Source organism: Embiotoca jacksoni, unplaced genomic scaffold (genome assembly GCF_022577435.1).
Source record: "Embiotoca jacksoni isolate LCO1_2020_lvr unplaced genomic scaffold, fEmbJac1.0.p SCAF_137, whole genome shotgun sequence".
Lineage (NCBI taxonomy): Eukaryota > Metazoa > Chordata > Actinopteri > Embiotocidae > Embiotoca > Embiotoca jacksoni.
Genome location: NW_027185271.1, coordinates 70,001 through 94,000, shown reverse-complemented (window position 1 = coordinate 94,000; position 24,000 = coordinate 70,001). Strand labels below are relative to the sequence as shown.

Genomic DNA, 24,000 nt, shown 5'->3' with positions numbered 1-24,000 from the left:
GAGTGTGAGTGTGTCTGTGAGTATGTGTGTCTGTGAGTGTATGTGTGTCTGTGAGTGTGTGTGCGTGCGTGTGTGACTGACAGAGTCTGGGATGCTCTCCAAAATAGGACGTACCTCCTGCAATCACCAGCTGTTTACCTCAGATAGCTCTCACTAAATTTGTAGGACCACACACACACACACACACACACAGTAAGTGACGGTGGGAACACAAAAACTATCCTTGCTGTAATACACTACATGCCTCATCATTTCTCTGAACACACACTGAACTGTTGACACACACTTCAGCAGAAGCACATGACGAGCAAACAAACACACACAGAACCAGGGACCGGAGTCCACTGTGGCCATGAACACACACACACACACACACACACACACACACACACACACCACAAAAGACTGTCATGTTCCCGAAAACAATATTTATCCATCAAGGTTTTCACTGACAGCGACTGTCACACACAAACATGTCAAAACACACTGTAACACTGCAGCAACATTAACAGGCTGACAATAATGTGCCATTTAGAAGCTGCACAAGTCTTTCAGCTTCAAATTCGTAATTCAGTCACATTGGTGAGTTATAAATATAGATATAAATAAATATATATATATATGACAGAGTCTGGGATGCTCTCCAAAATAGATATATAACTATAACTATATATAACTATATATATATATATATATATATATATATATATATATAACTATATAACTTTATATATTTAAAAGTAAATTTGTATACAGCTCAACAGACCAGCAGTTCCTGACCTGAGGCTGCAATGATTTATTGAACGAAAATATATATAAATATATTTGTAAAATGCTAATGTCTCACCATGTTGTTAATCTTGGTGATGAATGCGCTTTTCTGTGAAATAATACATGCTTGCAGCCTCTGGGCTTCCTGCTTTTATTATTTGGATAACAAAATGTTCAGTGTTTTGGTTTGAAAGTTTTGTGAGTGTTTTTGAGAGTGTTAGTCATTAAATTAGTCATTAAACCACTCAGGCTCTTTTACAAATATAATGGATGTATTCCCACAATACAGGGAATAAAACAACTTCAACATCCTCCAGTTCTGGTCTGTTGACCCTGCACCCTGTTGTCTCATGTATTGGTGCAGGGTCACACGTTGGTCACATGGTGCGGGGTCACACGGTCACACTTTGGTACGGGGTCACATGTTGGTCATACATTGGTCACATGTTGGTCACATGTTGGTCATACATTGGTCACATGTTGGTAAGGGATCACATGTTGGTCACATGTTGGTCACATGTTGGTACAGGGTCATATATTGGTAAGGGATCACATCTTAAGTCTTTCATGACCTGTATGGCACGCAGAGGGCTGAGATGATTTCTGGGTGCGTCAGCAGCCCCGATGGCCAAAGTACGATGAAGCATGTCATTGATATTCTAAAACTAGGTGATTAAAAAAAGGTCCATATTTTTCTAAAGCCTTCATTTATATTATATGAAATAGTGGAGACCAGTCTGAGTCACTTCATTAGTCAGTCTGCAGATTCAATGTCACACAACAAGGGGTGTTCTGTTGTTGTGGAGCACATTTGTTAGGACGAAGACACACACACACACACACACACACACACACACACACTGTCTGAGAGCTGCAGAATGTGAAATAAACAAAAGGGGATGACTTACACTGCTTCACAGAAGTGTGTGTGTGTGTGTGTGTGTGTGTGTGTGTGTGTGTGTGTGTGTGTGTGTGTGTGTGTGTGCGTGCGTGCGTGTGTTTGTGTGTGTGTGTGAGAAAGAGGTAAACCAAGAGAGACAGCAGTCGGTAGCTGAGGGCTATGCCAGGTGGTGAATGTGCCTGTTTGCTTAAATCACATGTTGATGCATCTGTGTGTGTGTTGGTGTTTGTGTGTGTGTGTGTGTGTGTGTCTGTGTGTGTGTTGGCGTGTGTGTCTGTGTGTTTGCGTGGGCATGTGTGCGTGGCAGATGGTGCGTGACGACTGTATTGCTCCCAGTAGCACAGCTGTCTGAGGTGATCCAGCCTGGACACACACCTCTTCATCAAGTTAAATAACGACCACACACACACTGAAAATAAACACTTCAGCCTGGTGATCATTTCATTTTTACAGGTTTCATCTGAGAACGTGGATCAAATGAACAGAACATTAAATGAGCAGAAATGATGCATGCTGTGACCTTTGTGAACAAGTGCTTGTGGCGTGTCAGACCCAGATCATCTCTTGTCTCTGCGGTGAGACGAAGGTACGGTTGAAACACCTTTAACGCAGAGATCAGTTTGCACTGATGGTGATCTCTGAAGGAGAAGATGGGCTGATACGATGGATCGTACTAAAGTTACGATATCGATTCATATCCTGCGTGATCTTGTTTCTGAATGACAATAATTCTGCTGCATTTTAATTCGGGACATCAGCTGCATCAAAACAAGCGCTCCTACGACGTTCACCATGAGATGCAGAGTAGCCGAAAGCAGCAGCAGGGAGGAGGAGAGACAACGACAACGGTTGTGTTGAACGAGTGAAGACGAGACTGAAGCTGATTGTTTTGATGTTGAGTATCAGATTCATGAAGCTGCTGCATCGAAGTGAAAACAGAGAGCGCTTCCTTTCTGTTCTGACAGATTCTGCCTGCCTGTTGAGAATTGCATGCGCGTCGCAGCACAACGCCAGCTAAAGGAATAACTACCAGCCATTTAAAACGATATAATCTTCTCTGTCAGGTGATGATAAAGGATGTGAAGCTGATAGATTTGTAGACATTTAGAGTCATCAGTGTTTTATTAAGTAGAAGTAATTCACTGATACATTAGGTCTTATATGAGCGGGGGTGCACCACCCACTTTTACACGACCCAACAACTTGTCAGCTAAATAGTTTTATAAGTAATCACTAAGCTTCCAGTGTGGCATTATGCTATCACTGTATGGATCCCAGAGTATGAATATTATTTATCAAAGTAAATCATTTTCAGATGTGCAATGTTGGTCACTGTCTGCTTAACAATCCCATTTTTCTGCAATTATAGTGATTGAAGTGAGATGAACAGACTGAGAACTATATTTTACCAGATTTCTCTTGGGGACATAATTTGTAGTTGAATAAAGGTGAAAAAAAAGCCATATATTGTAACGTATGTAATCAGAGTTCTCGGGATTTTGCAAAATGTTTCAAATTGCAGTACCATTCTTTATGTATTGTGATAATATTGAATATTTTGGCCTCTGAAACTGAGCAGCAGATCTTCACCTTTAAGACAGAGCAGCTTGTGCATACGGCAGCCAGAGAGGCGAAACCCAGGGCAGAAAAAGTCATCGTAGCAGTCATCCCTCCTGTTTGTCTTTAGTCTGAACGCAGCGTAACAAATGACAACGTCTCAGATAAGTGCATGAACTTAATAATCAGCCCGAATTATCTCCCATCTGCTGTTTGGCAGCTGGACAGACAACAATGATCACAGGGCTTTTATTTTGCAATCCACCTGAAACTGTACAAGTGACAACGATTTTTGAGAAGTGAGAGCAGCGTGAGCCTCCTCAAATCCACAGAGGACGTTAGAAACATCCAGGAGCTCTCTGGATATGATCACATGATGAAGACAGACACAGACGGAGCTAACACTGCTCATTTAGGGGAAGTGAGAATCTCTGTCAACACAGAGGAAATACAGGAGGAGGAGGAGGAGGAGAACAAGGAGGAGGAGAACAAGGAGGAGGAGGAGGAGGAGGAAGAGGAAGAGGAAAAGCAGGACGAGGAGGAGGAGGAGGACGAGGAGGAGGAGGACGAGGAGGAGGAGGAGTCAGCTGGAACAACAACACTGATCTATCAGCCTGTTTTGGTTGATCCAGTCGACCACGTGAGAATGTGTGATTTAATTTCTTTTCATTTTAACACTGCAGGGGTGACGTGAGGAGGAGCGTCAGACTGGAAGACCTGCAGTCAAACCTGCAGTTTAACAGCTGCTGAATCCTCCTACTGAAAGCTGAAGAATCTCAACATGACTGTCTTCATATCTTCAAAGTTCACAGTCAGACTGAAGCTATTTAACACGTTTTACAGCTGCAGTTAGCAAGTGTTTTTATTAGGTAACCCATCATCAAGTATCAATGAAATCTCACATATAAACAAGAGTGCATCAAAAGTTTAGAGACTTTGCCTGTTGCACATGAACAGAGAGCAGCACTGTGATGAGCAGGAGGAAGCTCTAACTTCAGAGAGGAAGTATTTCATGTTACGTCCCTTCATCAGAGTTACAAGTGTTTTTTAACCGCTGGTACGTGAACATCTGTGATGTCACCACGCACTTGAAACTGGAGCAGACAAACATCAGATTTATATCAAACTCTGTAAACGGTCAACAGAGACCTTTGAAATGTTCAGAAAGTCTATGCCGTTGAAGCGATGAGCCGGCGAGGTGTTCTGATGACATCACGTTTCAAGAGGGGCGGAGCTTCACTGTTCAACACCGAAGAAGGATCGTCAGGTCAGGAGACACCAGGTGGGTTTTCTTTGTGTCACCGTGAATTCGTCCCCCAGAATCAGACTGTCAACACAGAGTTCCACTGGAACCTTCTGAGGGGAACATTCGCTGTGGACCACCTGAACTGTGTCGCCATGGCAACAGGCTTCTCCAACATTACAACATGCCCACTGGTGTGTTGAGGATTTCCTGTTTTCCAAAAACTGTATCCAAAATCTGATGTTTCTCTGCTCCAGTTTCAGGTCTGTGGTGAATCACGGATGTTCACGTACCAGCGGTCACAAAGATCCAGCTGCTGATGTTGATCAAGAGACAACAGCCTGAATATTTCCTCATGAAGGTTGTTGCTTCTCTCTCCTCATGCACATTACTATGATGCATTCATGTGCGACAGGAACCATCTCAAAACATTTTGATCACCTCTCTTTTGTTTAACTACATTGATAAAAACGGAATGAAACACCTGATATCTTCAGAGACCTGGTGCAGCAGAAGGATTCCTCTCTGTATTCACTCATCAACATGCTCAGTCTTAAACAAAACCCCGTTTATTTCAACACGCTGCAAACAGACTTGATGCAATTAACAGGAGCAGAAGAGAACAAGTGGAAGCAGCAAATGTTGCTGAACCGGGCTGAGGTATTGTTGTAATGCACCTCCTGCTGTGACAATTTAATTTCCATTGAGACATGAATGGAGTCAATAACATCCTAATTTAATCTGCCCTCTCCTCTTCCCCCTCAGACTCTCTCCTCCTTTTCACGGCTGTCTCCTCCACTCGTCTCCACCCTCTCCTCCATCCTCCCCAACATCTTCATCCTCTCCATCCTCTCCATCCTCTCCATTCTCTCCACCCTCTCCTCCATCCTCTCCATTCTCTCCATCCTCTCCATTCTCTCCACCGTCTCCTCCATCCTCTCCATTCTCTCCATCCTCTCAATTCTCTCCACCCTCTCCATCCTCTCCTCCACCCTCTCCTCATCCTCTCCACCCTCTCCTCCATCCTCTCAATTCTCTCCACCCTCTCCTTCATCCTCGCCATCCTCTCCTCCACCCTCTCCTCCATCCTCTCCAACTTCTTCATTCTTCATTTACCTTCTACTCCTCTTCCCCATCCTCTCCTATTTTTACCTCAACTGAGGTTTATTAATGAAGCCTGGTTTCTAGATGGAGAGAGAAGCAGATAAAAACAGAGCCAGTGAGGAAGATAAGAGAGCGATGGAGGAAGAGACAGGGAGGGCGAGAGAGGTAGAAAATAAGTGAGGCCGATAGAGAGAGAGGGGGAGAGGTGGCCGAGGGGTTTTTATAATTGGCTGTCTGTGACTCAGAGAGGTTGAATACAGTATCCCTCACACACACACACACACACACACACACACACACACACACACACACACACACACACTGAGAGAGATCACATTTCCTCCTCTCGCCTCCCGAACATGACATGAAACCAGCTTGTGAAGCCTCGGGCTCTGAACATTTAAATTATCTCCCATCTCCTCGGCTCTCTGTGGGCTAAAGATCACAGATTCAGCTTCACAGCAGCTCCACTGTCATTTCCTTCTGATTCGCCTAATTAGCATCGCTAACGACTTCGCCGCACAATGTCCCTGTTGTAACCTGTGCATTAACCCAGACAACGGTACTGAGTATGTGGTCCTCCCAGTGATGGAGGGGTGTCATCTATCTGCAAGGTTTCTAACTGTGTATCTCTTTATGTGTATGTGAAACATGGACTGTACAATGAGAAGTGTGATGCTGTAGCAGAGCATCAATACAACTTCTGCATGTCGTGAGGGAGATTTTCTCTTGTGCATTACTTTAACAAAAATTCACAGCTGCTTCTTCATATTCACCAGGTTCTCTCAGATGTAAGTAAAAGTGGCTTCTTTTCAAATGGACCCTGGGCATCAGGAGGAAGCCCCCCCAGGCCTTATTAAACAGGCCACGACCATCTGTTCAGGGCTGAAAGAACTGAAGTCACTTTTTTGTCTCATAGTCTCTGATTCAGGAGACAAAACTTTTTCTTTTGGATTATGATTGATGATACTGCAGTCCTGATTTAGTCTGTCATAAAACTATTGTGCACCTGGGAAGTACTTGTGAAATAACAGTTGAATAAAAGTAATCGATGAGACAGAGCCAACTTAAACAACCTGAGACTCAGCATGCAGCAGGATTATCGACATCATCAGGACTTTAGTTGTGTCGGGGAGGAGCTGCTGCAGCTCTGAGCTCAGACATGTACAGATACTGTAGCAGGATTATACAAACAAGCGTCCCTGTTTCTACCAAATTTAATTAGTTAAATTAATAAATTCCAACGATTATCTGTCGTTACAACTGAAATGATGCGACTCCAGTGTTTCCTCCAGGATGAAAGTGAAGCTCATATATACATATATATACATATATATACATATATATTTCTATATCTATATCTATATAGATATAGATATTTTATATATGAACAACCACCCTGCACAGTAAAATCTGAAAATATAAAAGTGAGTATTAGTTTTTTGTTTGACTCGTCTCAGCTGTTTACATCCATCAGCTGTCAATCATTCTCCCAGCTCTTCACCCTTGAGTCTCCAGAATTAACATCACTGAACAGTGAAGACCCATCGATGCTCTGCTGTTGGTTATATTACATCTTTTGGTTTGAAAAAAATGGGGATTTCCACAATTTGAAAAAAACTACAAAAAATCCTGAATGTGTGAAGTGATTTTTGTTACACGACACTGAAAATAAAAGTTCCTCTAAATTATGTCTCAGTGTATTTTCCAACCTGACGTTTCTGAACATTTTATTGTCGTATAACTAACAGATTATTGTGTCGGGATTCTGGTGACACTGAATAAATCTGAAGTTAGTTAAAAGTTTTAGACACTGCAGTTGTCTCGCGGCTGGTTGCAAACCAGAGTTATTTGTTCAACTCTGAGAACGATTGGTTTTAAAGAAAATTAGGTTGTAGCTGGTTCTCAGGCGGATAAACATAAATAATGATAATAATTAGAAGAATAAAATATTTTTTCTATTGATTCAGAACGTTTAAAATAACGATCTCTGAGCCAAAGTCTTCGAGCGTATCTTTTACGTTACCATTCGACACATCTGAGGCTGCAGGACTGTTTTCCCTTCAGTCAATGATCACCCTGAAAACATCATTGTTCTTTCTTTATCAGCTCGATAACACAAAATAATATAACGTTAGCTTGAAATAGAAACTCAAAGTTCAGCAGCGGTGTAGCGCCACAGTTAAACACGTCCACAGGAAACACTGGTGGAGCTCCATGAGCCTGGAGACTCATTATTCATTCATCCTGCTGCCTCCAACTGAACAGATGCTAAGACTGATTCACAGGAGACTTCCTGTTACTAAGAGAAGGCCGCTATGTTTGAGGAAATATGCTCCATAATTTGGTGTGGAATTTTTAATTTCCAGGCCATGGCACATTTGCATGGCACTAAAAACACAAACAACCTCAGTTCTTAGAAGTCTCTGCAGGACTAGAAAGAAGATGTGAATGGGTTTTACTTCTGAGAAGAAAACTGTTTCTCTGCTGGTTCAGAAACCATTCATAGTTTCAGTGTGTTTTATTGTGTTTCAGTTTGTTTCAGTGTGTTTTATCATGTTTCAGTGCATTTCAGTGTGTTTTATCGTGTTTTATTGTGTTTCAGTGTGTTCTATCGCATTTTAGTGTGTTTCAGTGTGTTTTATCGTGTTTCAGTTTGTTTCAGTCTGTTTCAGTGTGTTTTATTGTGTTTCAGTGTGTTTTATTGTGTTTCAGTGTGTTTAATTGTGTTTCAGTGTTTTATCGTGTTTCAGTGTGTTTTATTGTGTTCCAGTGTGTTTCAGTTTGTTTTATTGTGTTCCAGTGTTTCAGTGTGTTTCAGTGCATTTCAGTGTGTTTTGTCGTGTTTCAATGGGTTTCAGTGGGTTTTACTGTTTTATCGTGTTTCCGTGTGTTTTATCATGTTTTATCGTGTTTCAGTGTGATTTATCGTGTTTCAGTGTGTTTTATTGTGTTTCAGTTTGTTTCAGTGTGTTTTATCGTGTTTCAGTGCATTTCAGTGGGTTTTATCGTGTTTTATTGTGTTTCAGTGTGTTTTATCGCATTTTAGTGTTTCAGTGTGTTTTATCGTGTTTCAGTTTGTTTCAGTCTGATTCTGTGTTTTATTGTGTTTCAGTGTGTTTTACCATGTTTTTCCGTGTTTCAGTTTGTTTCAGTGTGTTTTATCGTGTTTCAGTGTGTTTCAGTGTGTTTTATTGTGTTTCAGTGTGTTTCAGTTTGTTTCAGTGTTTTATCGTGTTTCAGCGTGTTTCAGTTTGTTTTATTGTGTTTCAGTGTGTTTAATCATGTTTCAGTGTTTTATCGTGTATCAGTGTGTTTCAGTGTGTTTTATCAAGTTTCAGTGCGCTTCAGTGGGTTTGTGGGTTTTATCGTGTTTTATTGTGTTTCAGTTTTTTTTTTCGTGTTTCAGTGGGTTTTATCATGTTTTTTCGTATTTCAGTTTGTTTCAGTGTGTTTTATCGTGTTTCAGTGTGTTTTATCATGTTTTATCGTGTTTCAGTGTGATTTATCGTGTTTCAGTGTGTTTTATTGTGTTTCAGTTTGTTTCAGTGTGTTTTATCATGTTTCAGTGCATTTCAGTGGGTTTTATCGTGTTTTATTGTGTTCCCGTGTGTTCTATCGCATTTTGTGTGTTTCAGTGTTTTATCGTGTTTCAGTTTGTTTCAGTCTGTTTCAGTGTGTTTTATTGTGTTTCAGTGTTTCAGTGTGTTTTAATGTGTTTCAGCGTGTTTCAGTTTGTTTTATTGTGTTTCAGTGTGTTTAATTGTGTTTCCGTGTTTTATCGTGTTCCAGTGTGTTTCAGTTTGTTTTATTGTGTTCCAGTGTTTCAGTGTGTTTCAGTGCATTTCAGTGTTTTGTCGTGTTTCAATGGGTTTCAGTGGGTTTTACTGTTTTATCGTGTTTGTGTGTTTTATCATGTTTTATCGTGTTTCAGTGTGATTTGTCGTGTTTCAGTGTGTTTTATTGTGTTTCAGTTTGTTTCAGTGTGTTTTATCGTGTTTCAGTGCATTTCAGTGGGTTTTATCGTGTTTTATTGTGTTTCAGTGTGTTTTATCGCATTTTAGTGTTTCAGTGTGTTTTATCGTGTTTCAGTTTGTTTCAGTCTGATTCAGTGTGTTTTATTGTGTTTGTGTGTTTTACCATGTTTTTTCGTGTTTCAGTTTGTTTCAGTGTTTTATCATGTTTCAGTGGGTTTTATCGTGTTTTATCGTGTTTCAGCGTGTTTCAGTTTGTTTTATTGTGTTTCAGTGTGTTTAATCATGTTTCAGTGTTTTATCGTGTATCAGTGTGTTTCAGTGTTTTATCAAGTTTCAGTGCGCTTCAGTGGGTTTGTGGGTTTTATCGTGTTTTATTGTGTTTCAGTTTTTTTTTTTGTTTCAGTGGGTTTTTATCATGTTTTTTCGTATTTCAGTTTGTTTCAGTGTTTTATCGTGTTTCAGTGTGTTTTATCATGTTTCAGCATGTTTCAGTTTGTTTCAGTGTGTTTTATCGTGTTTCAGCGTGTTTCAGTTTGTTTTATTGTGTTTCAGTGTGTTTAATCGTGTTTCAGTGTTTTATCGTGTTTCAGTGTTTTGTGTTCCAGTGTGTTTGTGTGTTTTATCATGTTTCGGTGCGTTTCAGTGGGTTTTACCGTGTTTTATTGTGTTTCAGTGTTTTTTCGTGTTTCAGTGGGTTTTAATCATGTTTTATTGTGTTTCAGTGTGATTTATCGTGTTTCAGTGTGTTTTATCATGTTTCAGTGCGTTTCAGTGTGTTTTAGCGCATTTTAGTGTGTTTCAGTGTGTTTTATCGTGTTTCAGTTTGTTTCAGTGTGTTTTATTGTGTTTCAGTCTGTTTCAGTGCTTTTCAGTTTGTTTCAGTGCGTTTTATCGTGTTTCAGTTTGTTTCAGTGTGTTTTATTGTGTTTCATTGTGTTTCAATTTGTTTTACTGTTTTACTGTGTTTCAGTGTGTTTTATCTTGTTTCACTGTGTTTTATTGTTTCAGTATGTTTCATCTTGTTTCACTGTTTTATTGTGTTTCAGTGGGTTTCAATGTGTTTCAGTGGGTTTTATCGTGTTTTGTGTTTCATTGTGTTTCAGTGGGTTTTGTGTTTCATTGTGTTTCAATTTGTTTCACTGTTTTATTGCGTTTCTGTATGTTTGATCTTGTTCCACTGTGTTTTATTGTGTTTCAGTGTGTTTAATCGTGTTTCAGTGTTTTATCATGTTTCAGTGTGTTTTGTGTTCCATTGTGTTTGTGTGTTTTATCATGTTTCGGTGCGTTTCAGTGGGTTTTACCGTGTTTTATTGTGTTTCAGTGTTTTTTCGTGTTTCAGTGGGTTTTAATCATGTTTTATCGTGTTTTAGTGAGATTTATCGTGTTTCAGTGTGTTTTATCATGACTAAGTGCGTTTCAGTGTGTTTTAGCGCATTTTAGTGTGCTTCAGTGTGTTTTATCGTGTTTCAGTTTGTTTCAGTGTGTTTTATTGTTTCAGTCTGTTTCAGTGCGTTTCAGATTGTTTCAGTGCGTTTTATCGTGTTTCAGTGTGTTTCAGTTTGTTTCAGTGTGTTTTATTGTGTTTCAGTGTGTTTTATTGTGTTTCAGTATGTTTTATATTGTTTCAGTGTGTTTTATTGTGTTTCCGTGTGTTTCAGTCTCAGTGTGATGACGTTCCTCCACCTCGCTGCTCTGCGTCTGCCTGGAGCTGAAACAGAGCCATCTCTATAATTGATCTCCACACTGGACTAAACGACACCCAGGACACATCTGTACTGTGTTGCTGCAGCAGGAGTGATGTGACTGCACACACACCAACACACAACAATACACACCAACACACAACGATACACAGCCAGTAGAGAAATAATGTCTTCCTGTCCTGAGGACCAGGTATTAATCGGATCGCAGCCAGCACAGAGTTTCGATTTACACATTTAGAGTTTGACGGCAGCCGTGTTGTCCGTTCGGCCGTCGTTAGCAGCAAAACGCTCATAATTTACAGAGTAAATGGCTCAACGGGAAATAGAAACGGTCTGCTGAGTGTGACCGAGGACAGAGCATAAACGTTGAGGAAGAGGAGTTTGTCAGGGTTTATTCATTGAAATGTGTTTCCATCCCTGACAAGCGTAGTGATGAGCAGACGGAGTTTCGGTCTCACATTCACTCTGGAAGAACACAATAATCTGTGGGAGACCAGCTCTCCTGGACCTGCGTGGGCACTTTGTTTTCCCTGTTTTCTGCCGTGCAACTTACAGGTGAGCGTACGTGGGAGCTGCTGTTGTGTGTTTTTACTGATGGTTGTGAGACGTCTTCATAAAGAGCAATACAACTCTCGGAGACGCACAAGAGCTGAGCAGCACGAAGTCATGAATCCGACTCACTCACTCACTCACTCACTCTCACACACACACACACACACACACACACACACACACACACAGAGAACAGAACAGAAGAAGGCAGTTAATAGTGAGGTAATGAAGAGTTACGTTATAAACTCATTCTAAGCCTCCATTAAACCAATTTAATACAAAAGCAGAGAAGAAGAGAGAGGAGGTTTGGACTGGAGAAAAGATTTAGAGAAAATGAGGAGAGAAGGAAACAGGAAGGAAGGAGTGGGTTCAGAGGTGAAGGAAAGGAAAAAAGTAGAAGAGGAAGGGATGAAGAAGAGGGAAGACGGATGAAGAGGAGAGAAGATGGATGAAGAGGAGGGAAGACGGGATGAAGAGAAGACAGACTGAGGCCTTAAATTCCTACTTGAATTTCCAAAATAAATCTCAGAGGAATTTCTGCCTCCATAATATGAGAGGAGTCATTTTAAGGGTAAATAAAGTGACAGCAGCCCTTAAATCATATAGTTGATGAAAGGAAGCTGGAAGCACGTTAAACAGGTGCTTTGTGGAGGTTAGAGCATGAAACTGATGGAGCTGCAGAACCAAATGTTGAATTCCTGGATGGATTTAGTCACCAGCAGGTGGCGAATCCATCGATGGGACGATGTGCTGCTACTGAGAGTTTGATGCTTGGTGGATCTCTGCTGAACAGCTCGGTGTGTTTTCATACTGCAGGAACTCTGAGCTAGTTCAATAATGCAGAAGAAACAGAATCTGCAGCATTAAACACCTTTAAATAAACAGAGTCTGCAGCATTAAACACGTTCTAATAAACAGAGTCTGCAGCATTAAACACGTTCTAATAAACAGAGTCTGCAGCATAAAGTAAGGTTTGTCTTTGAGCTACACTGGTTGGAGTTAAACATTAATACCAGGGATGAGTCATGCATTTTAAATATTCTAAAAGTTGTTGAAATATAAAAAACAGAAGAATAGATGAGTCTATCGTTCTTCCTTATTTCCCCTATTGTTACCAGCGCCTGGTTGTAATGTGTTTCTCCTGTCAGAAGGTGGCAGTAATGCACATAAAAGCTGTCTGACAACATAAAGAGAAGAACACGCTGCTCCGGAGCTCTGCAGTTGAAACTGAGTCTCTCTGAGATAAGACGTCACTGTGTGAACAGCAGAAACACGCAAAGAAGACTACAGCCGACAGGAAGTTCTGAGTGGAACTCCTTCAAAATAAAAGACGAGGTGCAGTGAAACTCTGCAGGTAGAGCTAACAGATCATCAGTCTGTCACAGCTGAGCACCAACATCATACTGAAGTACCCAGCAGATGATCATCCGCTGATCAATAATCAATAACCAGATGAAGTCAGTTTGGTGTTGGATGTGCAGCACAAACAACGACCTCATCTCAAAGATCAAATATTCTCTTCTTGTACCATCTGAGGGTTTTAGAAGTTGGATGGTGTTTGTTCATTGATGGTGAGTCTCTCCTTCTCGCTATGTGTTCGTTCAGGGTGTAAATAATCAAACACTTCTGATAAATTTTAAATATTATTTTTACTTGAAACACCATCTCTAATTAATACATCTCTGTTAATAATACAATTATTAAAGCAGGTCCAACATCTTCTTACATATTGATTAAAAAAATATAAAAACCATATAGTCTCCACCTCGCATGCTTTACTGCCTGAACACTCCCTGTTCTTCTTGTTCTGGTTCACGCAGGGTTAAAAATATAACAAAGACTCAGGGAGATATAGCTGAGCAGACCAAAATTGCACTCCCAGTTGTACGCGCGCACACACACACACACACACACACACACACAGAGTCGCAGACTGGAAACAGCTTGGAATAGACCTGGTATTAATCTGCAGGCGGAACCAATGGAGGAGCTCCTGGGAGGCTATTAGCTTCAGGACTATTCAGTGCTCCATTTGGATTAGGCTGCAGTGGGACAGGGATTAAACAAACTCTCCTGCCACATTACAATAGATCCAGAAACCCAGGCTGTACCACTGGGTCACCTTTGTTACTGCTGCCTTTTGAAGATGGCACAAAGACACTCAGATACAACACATATTTAAGTTTTCTGCTGCTTTAAATGTCCGTTAACTTCTTTGCATTCACACCTGTTTCAGTCTTGAATTGAACTGTATTGCTTCTAGTCTTAGTTTAACACTGATGGGGAATTCTCCAAAGGAATAATCAAGGAAATATCAGGATGCTAAAAGGCTCTTTAGATGGGGAGGTGTGGGTTGGGGGGTGGAGGATGGATGGTGGACCGGGAGATGGACAGGTGGATCGGTGCAGCTGCAGCGGTACAACAGACACTGCAGCGGACCGTGTTGGTGAAGAGGAGCTGAAGCTTCCAGTTTACCGATGGATCTACGTTCCGTCTCTCACCGATGGGCAGCAGCTGTCTGGATCGTCACCGGAAGAACGAGGTCGCGGCTACAAGCGGCCAAAATTTGTTTCCTCTGCAGGGTGGCTGGGCTCAGCCTTAGAGATCGGGGAAGGAGCTCGGACATCAGGAGGGAACTTGGAGTTGAGGCGCTACTCCTTCGCGTCGAAAGGAGTCCTCATGTTGAGGCTTGGGTATCTGATCAGGATCCTCCTCGGCGCCTCCCACTGGAGGTTTTCTGGGACCTCAGGAAAGACCCAGATTATATCTCCCAGCTGGTATGGGAACGCTTCGGGATCCTCCAGGATGAGCTGGAAGATGTGCATGGAAGGGAAGTCTGGGTCAGCTTGCTGGGCCTGCTGCCACCGCGACCCGACCCTGGATAAGCGGAAGATGATGGATGGATGGATGGATGGATGGATGGATGATGGATGGATGATGGATGGATGGATGGATGGATGGATGGATGGATGGATGGATGATGGATGGATGGATGGATGGATGGATGATGGATGGATGGATGATGGATGATGGATGGATGATGGATGGATGGATGGATGGATGGATGGATGGATGGATGGATGATGGATGGATGGATGATGGATGGATGGATGATGGATGGATGGATGATGGATGATGGATGGATGATGGATGGATGGATGGATGGATGGATGGATGGATGGATGGATGGATGGATGGATGATGGATGGATGATGGATGGATGGATGGATGGATGGATGGATGGAACCAAAGACCCAGTTAAGGGTCGTTAAGGTGCACACTGCTGTCAGCACATATATCTTTATTTTCACTGATCCGACACAATGAGTAGAGTTTGTAAATCCTTGAACTCCTGTTCATCCACCAGATAAACGAAATGTTTAAAAACCATGAAAATAATGAATATTTCTGCAACGATGTTTGGACCAGTTGGTAAACTGAGTCAGATGATTCCTCTACAGCAGAGTGATACTGTGACTCGCTGTCAGTTTTCTGTGTTGTGAAAATTGAACCGTCCACTGTTCATGCTCACATCTTTGGTATGATCTCATGAGTCTATAATAGGAGGTCTCGAGAAGCTGCTTCTGAAGCTCGTCCAGCATGTCTGGATCAAACAGCGAAGGGTTCTGTCCAAACAACATCTCACCGACTCTATCGGCTCCTCTGAGGATTCAGAAAGAAAAGACTCAGGGAACAACGAAGTGTTTTCAATAATTCATAGACACGAGAATGTTTCTAAACATGTGCATTGTGTAATTTATAGCATCGGCAGACAACCGCTTCTCTCTGATCTCCGTCTCCGTTGAACCGCTGACTGCGTCTCTTTATCGCCACGGTGAACTTGATTAGAGGGAATTAGTGATGTCACCATCAGAGCCTCTGTCACTGGAGGGCAGATCGATGCGCTGTTAGTGACTGACCGCGCTGCCTGTTAGCTCCTCTGCACTGCCACTGCTGTGTGGTCTGAAAAGTCAAAGGTCACGGCCGGGGATTACTTGTCACATAAAGATAATAATGTATTAGGAGCTGCTGAGGCATTAATCATCCAGTGGTTTAGCACAGTGAAAGGTTGTATTGATGTTATTAATACGACAACACAATGATGCTGATTGATGTAACGATGAGTCGGTCTGATGCTGCAGTTCATCACCAGGAACCCACAACGGTCGGAGCTCCACCTGCACCAACCGACACTCATGAAGGACTAGATTGAGCTCCACCTGCACCAACCGACACTCGTGAAGGACTAGATTGAGCTCCACCTGCACCAACCGACACTCATGAAGGACTGGTGAGATGAGAAGCAGTCTGCTTCTCTACTTAACTACCAGAGAGAGAGAGACAGAGAGAGAGAGAGTGTGAGAGAGAGAGAGAGAGAGAGAGAGAGAGAGAGAGAGAGAGAGAGAAAGTGTGAGAGACAGAGAGAGAGAGAGAGTGTGAGAGAGAGAGGATAAGATCCAGAAAGAACCATTTCACACCATCTGATGAGGCTGTCATGTTGGGAGATCAGCTGATCCATCACCAGTATCATCATCCAGACCAGAGACCGGTATCATCATCCAGACCAGAGACCGGTATCATCCTCGACAAACGGATCACTAACTCCGAGCTTCTCATGAGTCAACGATCAAACGTGAGGTTCAGAGGTCAAAGGTCACAGCGATGTATCATCACACTGCATTAGATGTGTTTGAAACATATTTTAATCTCTCTGGATGACTTTAATATTAAAGAGTTGTGCAGTTGCACATAAATAATTAATATTCAGTCAACTAGCAGGAACCAACAGCATGTTTGATTAGCTGGTTGTGTTTAATGGAAGCTTGTTCTCCACTGAGAGTATTAAAGTTAAATCAAATCAACACTAATCTGATGTGATTTCATCTCAGTGAAACAGCGACTTCAACCCGCGACTGTTTTTTTCCGTTTTGTAATCCAGACCGACTTCAGTAATCGTGTTAATCACCATGTCGGAACCAAATGGGATTAAATGATGCTGCAGTTCAGTCTGGATGGGATTAGTGGTCCGGAAAAACATCACCAACGTAACTCATCAGTTATTCTAATAGGAAATCTCATTCATGTGTTATCATTAATAAATGTCCCTTCAGGGGTGTATTATTATCTTTATTACTATTATCATTATTATAATTATAAATATTATCATTATTATTGTCATTATAAATATGATCATTATTATCATTATTATTAATATTAATATTATTATTACCATTATTATCATTAATAATATTATTCGTATAATTTGTATTAATATTATTAGTATAATTATTATTGTTAATGTTATCATTACCATTATATTATTATTATCATTACTAGTATTAATAATTATATCATCATTATTTATATAAGCATCATTATTATTAATATTATTGTTATCATTATCATTTATAAATTCCATTTAGCTCAGTTAAGTCACGTATAAAATACAGTTCTGAAGTGTAATTATCGCAGTTGATTTGATTGGTAATTGATTATTTGAATGTGTATTTAAATTAATTTTGGATGGACATAATTTGTATGCAACCAATCAGCTGACCTCGCTTGGTAAAAAGGTTTTCAGATAGTAAGTTTCTGTTTCCCTGGTTACCAAAAACCTCCCCTCCATTAAAAAATGTTTTCTTCTTATTCCTCCAGTTGGATGTTTGAGCTTCACTTCACACGATGATGTGAGCGCACTTTAAAACCTAGACGGCTGTTTTCACTTTCATCTGCTCAAAGTAGAAAGTTTCTCTGTGCATAATGAAAGTCTGGTTTCGGGCCATTTCTTAAACCAATCCTGGCAGAATATCCAACCTAAACAAGTATAATACTGAGAGTGGACTTTCTGTGTCCAAATGAAACTTTAGAAACAATAATATATTTTTATATTCATGGATATTTTAATTATTGAGAAGGAATAGATGTTAATTTAATGATTTTCACAAGATAATTTAAACCACATCAGACACAAATGTTATTATTCAAAGTAGATTATTTTCTGTACATCCTTAACCCATGTCTGGAGGGGATTGTGTTATTTTTCTATGATATACCTTTAACACTGTCTTTCAGAAGGACTGACTGCTCATGATGAAACTAGACAAAGATCATCAGTGAGGTGGGACTGCTATAAAACACTGAACAAGGAAAAACTCAGTATCCAAATAGTGAGATTTAATAGTTAGAAATTAAATATCTTATTTTTACCCGACTCTAATATAATATGTATAATATATTATTATAATATAATGAAATATAATACAATAAAAAAAACTCTGACTTGATAAAGCCTGTAGGGCCGCCGTCAGGCTCCATGGTTGGTGCCATCCAGGGAGGTCAAAGTTCAAGTTGAACGAGACTTTTGTCTGTTTTCAGGAGGATTTCTGATTTAGATCTCTGCAAAATGAAAACAGAAATATTTTAAATTCTGTCCATCCTGTCTGTTCTCTCAGTCTTGAAGTCTTTTCTCTTTGTTTTCAAAGTCCCATTTACTGGTTTCTGCAACCTTTGACCCCTGAACTTCTGTCTTTCAGTTACTCATTTCTGGAACTGCAGTTAAAAACTAAAAGTTTAAAAAGTGTCTGAAGCCCAGCGAGGCCGGCTGCGGTGGTTTCCACCTCCTGTGTGGGTGTTAACTCGTGTTTGACAAAGTCTTCACACCCCAGAGCCACTTAAAAGCCAGTGGTCAGTGTGTACTATAATGTGATGATGATGATGACGATGATGATAATGTGGAGGAGGAGGAGAACGATATCTTCATCAGTCCGTGATGTTGAATCGTTTTCCTGGAGAATCAGATGACACTAATTTATTCTAACTTTCTTTTCAACAAAGTGTGCTGGTCGGATCAGTTTGGATGTGAGAGCTGATTTCAGGCCTTTAAAATGCAGTTTCACCACCAAACAACACAACGGATGCAGCGGTGCGAAACTCAACACGATAGCTGCGTGTTTGAAGAGTCTCGGCTGACGCATTCTTTACGTTTCACCATCCACGCCTGAAAACCACGGAGCTTAAGCACTCTTTAATCTGCCTCCTCCTCTCACCTCACCTGCACAACTGAAAGTGGATTTAAGAGGTGAAATCAATGAGACATCAGAGCTTCTGTGTGTTTCAAGGAGCAGTTCTGCCTCCTGTTTCAAACACTCTGCTTCCTCACAATCTAATTCCTGTAATTCTCTGCATTCATCGGCAAGTAAAATCCACAGAAGAAGAGTCGGAGAACGGCTGCTGAGAAGATGTAACAGAGGAGAGGATGTAAACTCACTGAGTCAGAATAGAAGAGACAGAAATGTAATCAGGCATCGCAGCAGATTGAGTCGTAGCATCGTGTGATTGTTTGGACATGCAGAGCAGGACGTTAGACGAGCTGCCGTAAAGCCGCTTAGCGTCACTGTCACTCTGCCTGTTGTCGAGCACCGCGGTGCTTCTGAGCTCAGGTTCCACATCAGCAGATTACCCACAATACACCGAGGGGATTTCCTCGCCTCGCACAGCTCTCTGCCACGCCGTGTGCAGTTTGTAAGATTCAGTGTAAACAAACGTAACCGGAGTCATCATGTGTCCTCTGACAGAAACGTAACCAGAGTTCATGTGATGTTTGTCTAAAACTCTCCTGACAGAAGTTATTACTCTCAGACATCTACTTTAATTTCATCGGCATCAGCACACATTTCAACAACTCTCATATTGTTGTTTTCACAATAAAGTAGTCCGGTTTTATTTGGACACCTGAAACAATCAATAAACTGTCTCAGTGATCTGAAATGATGGAGAAATATTTATTAACGACTGATTAGTATCACGTACAGATTCCTCTCAATAGATGGATGGATGGATGATGGATGGATGGATGGATGGATGGATAATGGATGGATGATGGATGGATGGATGGATGGATAATGGATGGATGATGGATGGATGGATGGATGGATGGATGGTGGATGGATGGATGGATAATGGATGGATGATGGATGGATGGATGGATGGATAATGGATGGATGGATGGATGGATGGATGGATGGATGGATGGATGGATGAGGAGGGTTAGGGTGAGAAGGGTGAGGGTGAGGATGAGGAGGTTGAGGATGAGGAGGGTGAGGGTGACGATGAGGAGGGTGAGGGTGAAGAGGGTGAGGATGAGGAGGGTGAGGGTGAGGAGGATGAGGATGAGGAGGGTGAGGGTGAGGAGGATGAGGATGAGGATGAGGAGGGTGAGGAGGATGAGGATGAGGATGAGGAGGGTGAGGGTGAGGAGGATGAGGATGAGGAGGGTGAGGGTGAGGAGGATGAGGATGAGGAGGGTGAGGGTGAGGAGGATGAGGAGGATGAGGGTGATTAATGTTTAGCTGCATGTTGTGATTCATGAATGAAAAATGACAAAGTGGCTGACTGAGTGTGAAAGGACACACACACACACACACACACACACACACACACACACACACACACACACACACACACTCCATCGCTGTCCTATAGGAGATAAATGAGCACTATCAGCCCCCTACCTCCCTGCTAACAGATTAACGTGTGAGCGTATCCCTGGTTACCCTCTCCTACACTCCCTTCTCACTGTTCTCACACACACACACACACACACACACACACACACACACACACACACACACTTCACAGTTGTCTTATGTTGGCTCGACAGTGAGTTTCCTCCTCCGGTATCACAGCAGATGATGCAGACGATTGACACAATGAGCACTTATGCGCATTAGCACACACATATGGTCATGTAGAAACAGTCACTTGTGCGCGCACACACACACACACACACACACACACACACACACACACACACACACTGTCTCTCACACACACACACACACACACTGTCTCTCACACACACACACACACACACACACACACACACACACACACACACACACACACACTGTCTCTCACACACACACACACACACACACACACACACACACACACACACACTCTCTCTCTCTCACACACACACACACACACTCTCAAACAAATAAATAAAGACTTTTTGAACTGATACCCGAGTCTGTGTGCCTGCATTTGGGTCCTGATACACATCCACTTCTTAACACCACCTCCACCACCAACTCTTAACACCACCTCCACCACCACCTCCACCACCTCCACCTCCAACTCCACCACCACCAGCAACACCACCACCACCACCACCAGCAACACCACCACCTCCACCACCTCCACCACCACCAGCAACACCACCACCTCCACCAGCAACACCACCACCTCCACCACCACCAGCACCAACCATCCCAACGAGGACTGAGTCACATAACTGCCAGAACAAACAGACCTTCCTCCTGCTATGAGTATCGTGCTGTGCAACAGGAGCAGTCTGACAACTTATTGATCCACCAGACATCAAAACATTTCCATCTGATGTGAAAAACGAAATATCATCAGCACAAACATTTCTCTCAGTAAAGGCATAAACTAGATGTTTTACAAGCAGGTACAGAACGTGAGATGTTTCAATACAAAGTAGAGTAAACCAGCAGTTTTATAATTGAGACACCACAGGGAAAATAAAAGGCTGAAAGATTTGAAAACTACATGGAAACACTCTGATGTAACTGAGTGAAAACCTGCTTGATGCTGACACTTGTACACCGTACGGAAAAATGTTGAAAACAATGTAGACAACAACAACAAGATAAGACGCGGGAGAAACGAGCTGCAGCAGCGATCAGGTGTGTTTGTGTGTCCTCCGTGACCTCAGCCCGACTACACTGGACCTCTGAACGCTTCCCACAAGTGCCGGCAAGTTTTTATCTCCTGAAATATAGAAGTAGGCGGCTGCTGTCAAAGCGGCGAGCTCCTTATCTTCCCACTGAGCGTCTTTCCAACAGACGAGGACAGCGCTCCGCTAAGAGGATTTCTATTTTGGTTTAATTTAATTTCTTAGCGGACAGAGAGATTGTAATTTGGTAGTGTGTCTATGAAAACGTGTTTGGTACCATAATCTAAATTTGTTTCGGTGCAGATAGAGGATTAATTACGAGCTCTGGGAGCTGCTGCTGTGTTACTCTTTGACTGTGTTCACATACCTGTAGCACTGAGAGCCATGTGTGTGTTTGATGGGTGTGTTGGTGCCTCCAGTTTGGTTGGTGTGTGTCCTGATAAGCTTTGGTTTCTATCAGATTCATACCTCACGGTGGAGTGTGTGTATATTATAATAGATATAGTGTATTGTGTATCAGTGTGTATATTATAATAGATATAGTGTATTGTGTATCAGTGTGTGTATATTATAATAGATATAGTGATCAGTGTGTATATTATAATATATATAGTGGATTGTGTATCAGTGTGTGTATATTATAATAGATATAGTGTATTGTGTATATTATAATAAATATAGTGGATTGTGTATCTGTGTATATTATAATAGATATAGTGTATTGTGTATCAGTGTGTGTATATTATAATAGATATAGTGTATCAGTGTGTATATTATAATATAGTGTATCACTGTGTATATTACAATATATATAGTGTATTGTGTATCAGTGTGTGTATATTATAATATATATTGTGTATTGTGTATCAGTGTGTGTATATTATAATATATATAGTGGATTGTGTATCAGTGTGTATATTATAATATATATTGTGTATCAGTGTGTATATTATAATAAATATAGTGGATTGTGTATCAGTGTGTGTATATTATAATAGGTATAGTGCATCAGTGTGTATATTATAATAGATATAGTGTATTGTGTATCAGTGTGTATATTATAATAGATATAGTGTATTGTGTATCAGTGTGTGTATATTATAATAGATATAGTGCATCAGTGTGTATATTATAATAGATATAGTGTATTGTGTATCAGTGTGTGTATATTATAATAGATATAGTGGATTGTGTATCAGTGTGTGTAAATTATAATAGATATAGTGTATCAGTGTGTATATTATAACAGATATAGTGTATTGTGTATCAGTGTGTGTAAATTATAATAGATATAGTGTATCAGTGTGTATATTATAATAGATATAGTGATCAGTGTGTATATTATAATATATATAGTGGATTGTGTATCAGTGTGTATATTATAATAGATATAGTGTATTGTGTATATTATAATAGATATAGTGTATTGTGTATCATTGTGTGTATATTATAATAGATATAGTGGATTGTGTATTAGTGTGTGTATATTATAATAGATATAGTGGATTGTGTATCAGTGTGTATATTATAATAGATATAGTGTATTGTGTACCAGTGTGTGTAAATTATAATACATATAGTGTATCAGTGTGTAAATTACAATAGCTATTGTGTATCAGTGTGTATATTATAATATATATATATAGTATATTGTGTATCAGTGTGTGGATATTATAATATATATATCGTGGATTGTGTATCAGTGTGTGTATATTATAATATATATTGTGTATCAGTGTGTGTATATTATAATATATATATCGTGGATTGTGTATCAGTGTGTGTATATTATAATAGATATAGTGTATTGTGTATCAGTGTGTGTATATTATAATATATATAGTGTATTGTGTATCAGTGTGTGTATATTATAATATATAGTGTATTTGTATCAGTGTGTGTATATTATAATAGATATAGTGTATTGTGTATCAGTGTGTGTATATTGTAATACATATAGTGTATTGTGTATCAGTGTGTGTATATTATAATATATATAGTGTATTGTGTATCAGTGTGTATATTATAATAGATATAGTGTATTGTGTATCAGTGTGTGTATATTATAATATAGTGTATTGTGTATCAGTGTGTGTATATTATAATATATATAGTGTATTGTGTATCAGTGTATATTATAATAGATATAGTGTATTGTGTATCAGTGTGTGTATATTATAATATATATAGTGTATTGTGTATCAGTGTGTGTATATTATAATAGATATAGTGGATTGTGTATCGGAGGTCCGGCTGAACGCTGCTCTGTTTCTCAGGTAGTTCAGATGAAGTTCACTCCACAGGATTTGTATTTTCTAAAGCTCATCTGTCACCTGTACACACGTGCAGTGTTGTATGAGGTTTGTGCATGTGTTTTCTCTGTGTGCAGTATTTCCCGTGTTTCTTTGTACCTGTAGTGTCGTGTGTCTCTCAGGGCTCGGTTGCTGGGGATGCGCTCACTCTCTCTCTGGTTGAAGGCGTACAGCGTGTAC

General features: G+C 40.6%; 1 protein-coding gene across 1 annotated transcript in view; it reads right to left on the bottom strand.

Moving 5' to 3' along the window:
- Positions 1 to 24,000, bottom strand: part of galnt14 (UDP-N-acetyl-alpha-D-galactosamine:polypeptide N-acetylgalactosaminyltransferase 14 (GalNAc-T14)) — a 133,358-nt gene that overhangs the window by 76,284 nt on the left and 33,074 nt on the right. The window contains exon 2 of the mRNA XM_069147237.1: positions 23,920 to 24,000. This exon is cut by the window's right edge and continues 89 nt beyond it. Within this exon, the coding sequence (XP_069003338.1) occupies positions 23,920 to 24,000 (81 nt within the window). The remainder of the gene's footprint in view (positions 1 to 23,919) is intronic.